Source organism: Lytechinus pictus, chromosome 11, assembly GCF_037042905.1.
Source record: "Lytechinus pictus isolate F3 Inbred chromosome 11, Lp3.0, whole genome shotgun sequence".
Taxonomy (NCBI): Eukaryota; Metazoa; Echinodermata; class Echinoidea; order Temnopleuroida; family Toxopneustidae; genus Lytechinus; species Lytechinus pictus.
In genome coordinates, this window is record NC_087255.1 from 23,580,223 (window position 1) to 23,592,425 (window position 12,203).

General features: G+C 36.6%; 1 protein-coding gene across 1 annotated transcript in view; it reads right to left on the reverse strand.

Annotated features, from left to right (window-relative positions):
- Window positions 1–12,203, reverse strand: part of LOC129271998 (solute carrier family 4 member 11-like) — a 44,317-nt gene that overhangs the window by 16,011 nt on the left and 16,103 nt on the right. The window contains exons 6-7 of the mRNA XM_064107062.1: window positions 8,889–9,102; window positions 7,610–7,723 (exon numbers count right to left, since the gene is read on the reverse strand). Of these exons, the coding sequence (XP_063963132.1) occupies window positions 7,610–7,723; window positions 8,889–9,102 (328 nt within the window). The remainder of the gene's footprint in view (window positions 1–7,609; window positions 7,724–8,888; window positions 9,103–12,203) is intronic.

Consider the following 12,203-nt stretch of genomic DNA (forward strand, 5'->3'; position numbering starts at 1 on the left):
CGCATAGGCTAAGCATACTTCACGCATAGTTCGCGAATGATATGCACAAAATCTTGAGTAGAGACCACGAGATCAGCGTAAGTGGTCCTAATCAACGAACATAGAGTGTGTCAACACCAGAACGTTGGAATATTTGAATTTTGCTAGATACATCAGAGTAGGGTGTTGAGAATATTTGCTGAAAGCACGTCGGGACAGTGCATGAACACTGCATGAACTAGTCTGGTCAATGCATGAATATGCCATAAAGTATCCCGCACTGGCGCGCATCAATGCAGGCACCACAATGAGTGCAAGTGTCAACCGGGCATAATACCTTGAAAGATCTCAGAAATGTGAACGAAGTAAGTGAAAACATTACTATATTTATTTTTGATGACTTTTCCACAGTTGGCCTACTGTACAAAATTACAAACAATGATTAATTATGTTTTTACTGCTTATATATTTTCTTATTTTCAATCCTCATTCTTGCTAAAGTACAATAAAATAAATCATCTTTAACAATCAAAACAAGGACTTTTGGGTTATTTCTTTCACAAGTATATAGATCATGAAGTAATAAATCTTGTTATCATTTTCAAATATTAAGTACCCTATCGACTTTTAAACTTGTAACTCACTTTTAATTAAAGTAAGGAACGTTTACTTTCTAATTCAACTCAAGACTGCTTTAACATTTTACATTATTCAGCATCACATCTCGCTAAGTGTCACACAGTACTTTCATATTCAACACTCATGCATACTGATAAGGAAAGCCAACAGATTGTTAGCTGAACACAATACCGGCAAAAACCAACACAGGTAATTGGAAAATTAATATTAATTGGATTCATGCATATCAAATGTGACTGATTAGTGAGTGGTTAGAAGAACATCGACAGGTAAAATGCCCCCACTTGAATGACAAATAATACTTAATTGATTTAATTCATTTGATGGATAGACAGTGGTAGGGCATCTGTATTCATTAACCTCACAAACTAATATCTAATTATGATGACTAATGAAGCCTGTGTTTTAATCACTTAATGGCTGTCGCGTATATAGCCATGCATGCCGATATCCAGAGTATGGATTACATAATTTGTTTTGTTTGTTTTACTGATAAAAACAACCTGTTTATGCTCGTAATTTAAAAGCAGTTTTGGTAACTCGATGGAGGGTTTTATCGGGGGGGGGGGGGGGGGGACTCACTCACCCCCTTAAGTGGCTTGTATCTGTTGTATGTGAAAACAGGGTGAAACAAGCGATCAGCAAGGTGAAGGTTTTGGTGCATGCATGAAAGCCAATGTCAAAGTGAAGTTTTTTTAATGATTATCTAAAGCGGTCAGAGTAACAAAAGGAAAAAATATTTTCTTTTCACGATCAATTCATTCCTTTTGTAACAACAATTACTTGTGTGAAATTTTTAAAATTGTAGCAAAGAAACAGGATAACAATATGCTGCTGGAGCTAATGTTTAAGTTGTTAAATAATGAATGTCTTTGAACTAGATTAGAGTACATGGTGGGTAATTAGTTAGGAGGTCATGCACGTGATTCTGCAGCCAAAGCATCATGCTGTGCTGGAATTATTAAACGAGGCATTTAATTCTCTGGGTTTTTCCTAACCAGTGGGAGTCATGGATACATGTCTACATTTGTAAAATGTTTTTCTCTCTGGTGGCTATTTCATAAAGTTGGGCATAAAGGTATGCAAGACTTTACGACCAACTTGAGTAATGTAAGTCAAATAGGTTTTTCAATTAATTCAATAATTTGATTCTTCAAATGTTATGCTGACATTCTCAACAACGAACATCAATTGCTAGGAGCAAAGAATATGTGTTTGCCACATTTTGTAAGTGATTATTAAACAATGATTCAGAAGGAATTTTCTCAAACTTTCAGTGATGTTAAAGTGGCTTCAAAGGGACAAACAACTGCTGTCAAAACCAGTTTATCAGTGTGGATCATCCCTTTAAAGCCACTTTCATCTCACTGTCTTCAAATTTTTATCAATGGCCTCACATGGTATAATGTTAAAATGTATCTTCTAGCTGGTATTTTCTCAAACTTTCACAGACCTAAAAATGGCTTTACAGGGACAATCATCTTCTACCAAAACCATTTTATCAGTGTAGGTTGTCCCTTTAAAGTCAGTTTAATCTCACTGTCTTGGATTTTTGACAATAGCCTCTCATGACATGGTATAATGTTGGGTCGCTGTGTCAAGATAAAGGTCTAGTCACACCAATGAGACTGACCGATCAAAAGCCATTGGAAACAATGTAAAAATTTTGAGCGGTGTGGAGTGTATCTTGTTGGTGCGACTGTGGCATAGGGGGTGTTTGTTTGATGCATGGTAAAGGGATGCGTTCCACGGGAAGTGTTGGAGTGTATCTTACATGAAGAGACATGTGATCACGCATACATGTGGTCTGCTAATGAAATGTGGCACGGAGTGCGCTAAAAGAAGATCAAGCGATTTGCTCTTGAGGTGTTGCTATAGTAAATAGGGAAGGTGATGGGGGAGGCGGGTGCACGGGAGAGGGGCACAGGTGGGACAGAGAGAGAGAGAGAGACATGATTGGGGGGGGGGTGAAGATGAGGGGGGGGGGAGGAAAGTGGAAAAGGAGTATGGGTTGATGTGAGAGATGAGTCGAAGGGGGAAGGAAGGAGGCACTTAAAGAAAGGAAAGGAGAAATAACAGATAAAACATTTTTTTTGGTATGAGAATGTGCTGAAGTAAAGGGAAGGGACATAGAGAATGGAAAATATATGGATTGACAGAGGAGGTGATACTGACTAGAGGGAAAGTGATGGGGGATGGGGCATAGGTGGAAGAGAGACAGGTCAAAGGGTAGAGGGAAGAGGCATGGGGGGGGGGGGGAGAAATTCAAGAAAGAGATGGATAGCCATAGCAAAAGAAGATATTTGAAATGTAACTACACGAGCTGGGTAAAAAGGAGAAGAAAGAAAGTTAAGAAGGTATAAACAAGTAAAAACTATTGAAAGGGGGGGGGGGGAAGATATTGTGAAAGGAGAGAGAGGGGGAAAAGAAAAGAGATAAAAGAAAATAACAATAAGACCAAAAGGAGAAAGAAAATAGGGAGGGGATAAAAGGGGTAAAGGAGAGAGGAACTAAGAGGAGAAAATGAGAGAAGCAAGAGAAAGAGATGAGAGAAAAATTGAAAAGAGATAATACAGAAAAAGAGAGGGAGATGAGGGGAGAGAATGGCAGACAAAAAAAAAAAAAAAACAGGCAGAAATGACTATAGAGAAGAAGAGAATAAATAATGAACATGAGACATATCAATGATGTAGAACTCACAAGTACAGCAATGCGGTGGTAATGACAGAGGAATTCTCATAAACAGTAGCTAGTTATATCAAATGAGAAAGTGTGAAGGTTAAAAACTGCTCTAAAGGAGGCTACATCAATTTAGAGCAATAATTTAGTATAAATATTTTATGTATCACTAGAAATATCAAGGTCAAAATCCTCATTCTGGAAATTTTCACACTGAAGCTTGATGGGTATGCATCAGAGATGAGAGACAAGTGGTGGAATGGGGTAATATGACACTACTTACGTCAAACACCCTATTCAGACACACAAAAAATGCTTGTTTTGAAATTCAACAGAGGGAAACGTATTAAACCTTTGGAAAGGAAACACTGCCCAGAACTGAACTCTGCAAAAAAAATAAAAAGCAGCAAAGAAGTAAAAATTCTACTTCTCAAATTTCCTTAATAAGGAATGCTTACATTTGCAATTTCCAGCCATACTAGCTATGACACTGTACATCCAGACATAAATGGACCAATCCATTCCCCACCCCACCCCCCCCCCAAAAAAAAGGTTTTTGTTTAAAACATAGCTCAAACCCTCATTCCATAAACTGAGTGGCCCGTATTCTGAAGTCGGGTTTAACTTAAACTCAGGTTTAAAGTTGTGGTTTAAGTATGGACAGCAAAAAGTATCAAATTTTTTATTAAGTTGTATGTTTCTTATGTTTACTGTGCTCTTTCCTGATTCATCGACAGTGAAGACAATCATCTACTCATACTTCCTACACAATTATGAATGATTTGAGAGCCGAATGAGCTGAAGTTTGATATCTCTACTGTTAGTGATTATGTAACAACTGGCTGTCCATACTTAAACCACAACTTTAAACCTGAGTTTAAGTTAAACCCGACTTCAGAATACAGGCCAGTGAGTCATACTGGAGTATATCTGTAAAGCAGGCAAACATTAACCTGTTGTAATGAGTGCTACCTATATCATCATCACATCATTATTATGCATTGCGCAGATAACAGGCATTGGGATATTGCCCATGAGTATTATATACCACTCCTCCAAGAATATTCTGACCATATTGAGAGTGCAATCAAGTGCAGGAGCATCTATGGTCATCTTGATAAATGGGAAGGAACTGAACTGACCCTTTCTCACAATGGCTGGACATCTGCTAAGTCCATATCTACTGAAGATAACAGTGATTTAGTGAAAAACCAGATTTCTAGCAATTGATCACCAACAGGGTGAGTGAAAACCTTCTAAATCAAGGTTCTGATGCATAAAAGCTATCCAGTTATGAGAAATTTTATGAGCGAATGGAATATATGGTGCCAATGCATGAGTGACTCCACAGATTTTCTGACCTATTATTAAAATAAAAAGACAGCTGATAACTTTGATATCCTGTGTTTTAATGGTGTAAGCATCAAAGTGATCTGGCATATATATCAACTTGAGTTTCTAACAAGATAAGATCAATGTTGTGTCATTTGATTAGTTTACAGCTTCTTAAATTGACCTTTAACTCTTTTTAATCATGAATAGTACCTGTCAGATCTAAATCACTTTCTCACATCAAACATCAATCTTTTCCTTGCCCTTTTCCACTTTCTCCGTTGTTTTTCTTGTTTTTTACCCTGTTCGAATCAAGCACACAGCAAGGTCTGGCAATAGAGGCCCACATGCATTCATTACAGCAAGGCAATTGATTTAACATGCACAACCTTTAAAGGTAGGTCACGTTTTGCCCCATTGCATAAAAGTTTCTATTACAGTATCTTGTAGTTGAAATGTGTATTTGCTAAAAAAATATTCCAGATTATTATCAACTTGAAGACCAAATAGACAATTGAAGGAACATGGACAAAATGCTGATGTTTTCTGAAACCACAGGTATTATTTTAGAAAACCAGAATGAAAACAGAATAGCAAAATTTCAAATATGAATTTTAAATAAAAGACAAAATTCTCATCACTAAACTAGTTTGGTTTACCTGATTTCAAACTTTAAATGGAATGCTTTAAATCTAAACAGTGATTTTTTTCCAAAATATTTAAGGCAAAACATTTTCTTTTCAGAAAATCCAACATGTTTCTACTGGGCAAATGTTTATATTTGCTTACAAGATCACATATGAGGCCTTATGTTTGTCACATTTAACTTTAAAAGTTGAATTCATCCTATTGAACAAGGTACTGGGGACTCTACATTATTCTATGCCTACTTCACTTGGGAGGCTTGTCCTCAATCTGTCCATCTAAACACTTAAAGTACCCCTTCAGTCTTTTCCCGACCATGCGGAAATAAGCTTTTGATGTAAGACACCGCTTCCTGTGTGCACAGAGAACAACTGAAAGATTAATAACAATTACAAGAACAGCATCTTAGTGCTTGAGTGTTAAAATAGGATTTATTCACTTGGTAAATGATTACTCATTGAAAATGTGTCAGTATCCCAACACCCTTGAAAAAATATCAAAATTTAGAAATTCATCAATTTATCAATTTGTTTTTTAAAATCTTTTATAAGGTCATATTATTCGTGATAAACAATAAACATACTACATATTTTCTGTGGTGTTAACAGCTTCACTATTCTACCAATTTTTAGTTTTTAATTATCACATCCCATTATGGACTAAATAATATTTAGGGGTGGGATAGATTCATTCACTTTGTTATCAAAGGGAAGATATGCAATTCCGTTTCAGGTATAAATGACCCACATCTCGGAGCACTATCTGCCATCACTTTGAGATGAATGTCCAGATAGCATGTAAGACGAGAACCTATTCATGCAACATTGACATTGTCCTTATTTTTCAAGGCTTTAATGAAGATGTTTGTAAACTATCAACAGCTCAGTGAAACTGACATGCCATAAGGCATTCTTGAGATGCCTGAGCTGTTGCGATGAGTTGATTGCAGCGTGACATGATGGAGAGGATATGACAAGTTACAGCTATACTTTAGTTTCAATGTCAATATTCTTTGGTTAAAGGGAATGTGTAATCTTGTGGGACTTGGTTTTAGCAGGCTGCTCTAAATCGATGCATATTTCATGAAAGCTATCAAAATCTTCATTAAAAGCGTTGAAGAAAGAAGCTTGTTTAATAATGATGTTGCTTGTGATGAATCTTGTGATGTGCTACACTGTACATTCAGTTTATGGAGAACAAACATTGTTGACTGCTTGTAATTTTTTTAAATTGAACAAAATATCAGCACATTCATTAAGAGGGTTGTGTCCATAATAAGAGGAAAGTCGATAAGTGTCTGAAGTCTTTAATTATATAACATAGAAACACATGGGGCAGAAGGTGAATTATTTTTTTGGAATGTTCAAATACCCCCCTCCCTCCACCCTGGAATCAATTTTGAGCAGGAAATATGGCTCTCACACAAAAAATATTAATTTTCTCCTTTTATGGAAAAAAAAAACAATATAGGAAACAACCTTTCCTCCTCTTTTGAATGTTATAAATAGCATCCCAAGAAAGGACATAAACAGAATACCAATAAGTACATTTCATTATAGTCATTGTGTCGTTCTATATTTGGAATAACAATTGATTTCCATACAAAAGACTAAATTCAAGTGGGAAGGAGGCTTTGTTTTTAGAGTAAACCTTTGAAAAACTTGTCTGTCATACAAATCAATTTTCATTTCCTCAATTTTCATTTCAACCAAAACATTCTTATTGATTGGTGAAGTCAATTATATTAATGTTGAAGGCCCCAAATGGGATCCACACATCACGGGTTATTCTAAAATAATACAACTAAAGAGTGATATTTGATGACAGGAAATGACTTCTCTTTTGTCACTTCAAGCTACGAGGTGTTTTGTCGATATACTGAATTTCTCACAAAACTACAATCTATTCTTAGTTTGTCACGTACAGTTTCTCATTGATTTTACTAAATTGATGCTGCACTTTTTTAATGTTGTAAAACGTAGTGAACAATCCAACATGAATTTTACTCTTTAGATTTCTTCATACATGTTGCAACAAAGTTCAGCAACATTTTTATTAATGTTATGTTCACATATTGTGATATAAACCACACCAACTAACATCATCACCACGACCACCACCATCATTCAAACAACCTTAACCATCACGACAATCACCACCATTATCACTACACTCACCATTACCACCATCACGATATCACCACTACCACTCATCATCAACACCACCACCACCACCACCACTACAACCACCACCACTGCCATAATCACTCTCACCACATCTGACACCACAATCCATGGTTACTCAAGTCACCGAGAATAAAAGCAGAAGTACTTACTCTTGATGTAAAGGGCAAGCGGAGCGGTAGTCAGCATCACTATAAGGGGCTGGCCTCCAAACAATGAGAAGAAGATGCCACACATCGTCTGTGAGATGATCACCTTTTTCACATCTAGATTAAAAAATAAAAAATAAAATTTCTACAACTTCTCTCTAAAGATCAAGGCAGGTAAATTCATATAAAATCCATTCCTATTTATCCTTGCATACAAACCCCCTCATGCCACACTATTTTTTTTCTTCCAAAATCAAATATCTTTCAATCAATTTAATTTTCATTTTTTGCCTCCCTTAATATTCTTTGCTCATTCCAAATTATCAGAGAGGTTATTTCACATGATCAAGTTTCCTTGCCTTGCCAAGTTGAACAAAATACATGTAGCTCTGTAAAAAATCTGAAGCTTTTCAGTACTTCTACTTTTGGGCCTCGCTTAAATAGTCTGGACCGAGTAGATTTTGCTTCTATCATTTCAATACATCAGTCAAGAAGGAAGCAACCGTCATGGCAATTGCACACGATACATCGGGGGCATTTCATGAAACATATAGGAAGGATTTTCACTGACAACTGTTATAAGCTACAGAAATCCTTATACCTGATTGGTTCAGAATGAATTGGTCAATGAAAATCACTGAGGTGATCAATGAAACACTCCGCAGGCCATGATGGGAAGCTATGGGCTCAGCTTGGTTTCATGCACGCTCAACAAGTGAACTCTGACAATGTCAGAAACTTTAAGCACATACTTTCATGATGCTTGTTCCATTAATTCTCAGATCCATGCGTTGTGCTCCTAAAAGCAGCACCAGGGGAAAGCTTACACAGGGGCTCTGGACGATTTTGCCCCCAAAATGGTGAAAGGAGCCTTGGAAGATAAAAGAGGAGCCCCCGAAAATCACTAGGCTTTGCATTACAGGAATCTGGGAGGTGTTTCACTAAGATTTAAGTGCGACTTAGAATTATGCTGACATTCCGAGTTGCATGTGGTATAGAAGGCATCACAGCATTGGTCAGACCATGCTGAAAGAATAAGCTCTACCGTGTATTAATCAACAAGAATGCTTGTTAAATATCATCGGCATTTAAGCATGACTCTAAGTCGCACTGAAATCTCTTCGTGAAACACCCTCTCCCCTTAACGGTGCGTAATTTTTGCACAATTATCATGTCAAGCAAAATGCTATTAAAAAAAATATTAAAAAATCCATTTAGAAAACAAAGTGGCTCCTTATTGCAATCCAAATAAAAATCAACCTGAATTGCTACTTCAACTCACCGATCAAACCATGGGTGTTCTTGTCGTTGAGTACTCCGAATGCTATGGATGGAAGGATACAGGCAAAGTAAAGGAACAATGTCGTGGATATGACCTTCTGTAACGTCTTATGACCTATGACCCCATCACGAAAGTCACTCCAGTAATGAGGGAGCCTCCTCTTCAGGTCCGACGTCAGGCCCTGCCCTATACAACATTTGTGACTGCTACCGCCCTGGAGAGGAGAGGGAGATAAAAGAAGAAGTTTAGAGGACAATTACAATTTTCATCTTAACAATTCTGCCTTAATCATGATTGACACAATACATTAATAAGATTATGAATATGCTAGAACTGCACTTTGCTTTCATACAAATGAGAAGAAATATTCTAACTTTCAGGCTGACCCAAATAAAATCAATCATACCATTAGTCAAGCTAATCAAATTTGAACAAAAGCAAATTTCTAGCATAAGTAAATATTGACTTCAGAGCGAGAAGCATATAAATATGAATGTATATCAGACCAAATGACACTCCTTCGAAGTACATATATACAAGCAATTCATACCTTTGTCAAAACTATTTGAATAGAAAATAATTCCAGGAGGAATTGAGTCAAATGATGTTAAGTGCCTCATTTTCCTATGGGCAAATTTCTCACTTTCCGCAAACTATTTTACCAAAACAGGAATAATTTTGTTAGAAAAATGCCTTAAAGATGTCCCTCTGGTTTACAAATACAATAATTTCATTATAGCTTCATTTTCCCACAATCTGTTGGCTAAATAAATATAGCTTAGACTTTCTAACCTATCTTTGTAAACCTATCTCTATAAGATGTCTTGTTTACATGGACAAGCTATTCAAATAAGCAAATACTGTTTGAAGATTAAATATAACATCTTAAAGCATAATTCGGATAGCATAGCGACATCATACAAAGATATTATTTTTTGTTAAAGTAATAATGAAGAAAGGATGTTTAATCTCAGGATTGGAATTGATATTGTCAATCATTATTCAGGGACTAGTTTTGAAAATTATTTTATCCCTTCCTCTCCATTGCTCTTTTCTCTGGCCTTCCCCTCTATCTCCCTCTCTCATTCTTGCTTTCTTTTGCTCTCTTCATCCCCTCTCTCTGCTTTCCCTCTTTCTCCATCCTTTCCTCTTTATTTACTTATTTTTTTATACATGATATTCAAGCAAACACATGTCCATGTATTTCCCCTAACCCTTTTTTGCTCACAAGGCTCACATTAAACTTTTTTTTTTTTTTTTTGGGGGGGGGGGTAACAAATCAACAGTCTCAGTATAGGGGTGGTTCCATGACATATGCTTCGGCGACAATTGCTTCGATGGAAAATCTGCACATTAAGCGAAACATAAAACCTAACCTCCAAAACTAAATAAACCCTAATCCTAATCTTTACATTATTCTGAACCAAACACTCTATTACAATCCTAACTCTAATCCTATATCTTCTGAGATATTAAGACCAGAGCAATTGTCACAGGATCAAATGTCGTGTCACTATAGGGGCATGTAACACAAAGCACAGTGATCAATCGTAAAGTTGATTTGTTTGCTTGATTGCACATAATGACCAATGTAATCGAGCACCTATATCAGACCTGCAGTTAAGTGTTGTGTTACGGGACTCAAAGAGTGTAAATGCAGAAAGGAAATAAGATGTCGCAAACAATGACATTTACAAAATGTCATGCTCTTTGCGGATGGAGAGTGTGAGCAAATAGAATATACACTCATATATTGATTCAAAATGGTCATCATCAGTATTCTGGACTCCAGAAGTGTTGGTGCTACTTAAATGCTACAGTCACACATTTGCGTAAATGGCGAGCGTCTTTCTGCATAACGTGCTCAAATGCCATAAAGCATGAGAGTAAAACTTTACAACTACATACGCGAGGCCTGCGCCAGGGCAGTAAAGAATAAGACGGATAAAACACACAAAAAAGAAAGAAAGGGGTTTTAAGGGGGGAATATCAAGCAAGCAGGACAAGATCAAAGGAGAACTGGAGATAAAGTAGAAGAGGGCAGTGTGAAGAAGAGTACAATATATACAAAGAAAAAAATATAAGTGAACATAAAAGGAAAGCGAGACCGTCTTACAAAGAGTTTCGATTGATCCAATCAATCATAACTCTATAAAAATCCATCAGTGTCATAATTTTTTCTACAGGAAATTTGCAAAATGTCCTTTGTAAACAAAGGAGAACACACCAAGTTGTCACGAAATAAATGAATTTATGGATATACATTCATATCTAGAATTTTTTAAAAGCAAACATGCATTTTATATGTTGACTTTGCTGGCTTTCCATAGTTGCGATTGATCAGATCAATTGCAACTCTTTGTAAGACGGGCCCCTGGAGAGTAAGGAAAAGAGAGTGAGAGATGAAGAGAGGGGCGAGAAGGGAGGGAGCAAACTTTATGACAAGAGGACGCAAGAGATGGTGATCGCTCACTGTGATTGGAATAAAAAGAGAATAGAGAAAAATTGTAAAGAGAAGAAGAGCACAAAGCGATCTCTACATTACAAGAGGAAGCCAAAGTGATGAGTATAGGCACTCACTGTGATAGTGGGGCCTCATGAGTAGGGCTCTCATGTATCCATATGTACACACATGGGACTAAAGGCAATACTTCTAAAGGAAGAGAGGGGAGAAAGCCTATGCATAAAACACTGCTCATCTCCAGCCAGTCACTTTCATGCTTCAATGCTAATTTATGGCCACACACTCAAAGGGAAATCCGAAATGTAGTTTTAGAAATAAATACTTCTCCTTCTGAGTATGTAGCACCATACAGTAGCTGTTTGTTAAAAATGCACCGGGAAAGAAAAAAGTTAGTTGTGTGCAAAAGGGGGAGATAATCATTGAGAGCATTCAAACTGTTTTTATGTTAGGAGGGATATTATAATTAAAAGGCCCATTGCAGAGGATTTCTATTCAGATGCTGTTACATTCAAAAGGTGATCCCCATCTTCCCTACAAAAATTAAAATGATTGGACTGAATATTTGTGCATTGCCCCATGAATGTATTCTGCATGCAGTGCATTTGACTCCTAGTAGAATTGAGTCAATTTTAGAAAGGTATAGCATCCCTGACCATCGCACCTGAATTATAAAATGTGATAAATGGCAGTAGTTTGTGTCATTGAATAATGTCCAGCATTCTTTTCTAACTCTTTTGTGATCACTGATCACATTCACATCAGGCCTTAATTTATTAGGGCAAGTCCACTTTTCAAAAGAGCACATTTTCATATTACCAAAATTCATTAATGAAAAGGGGGAAAAAAACTCT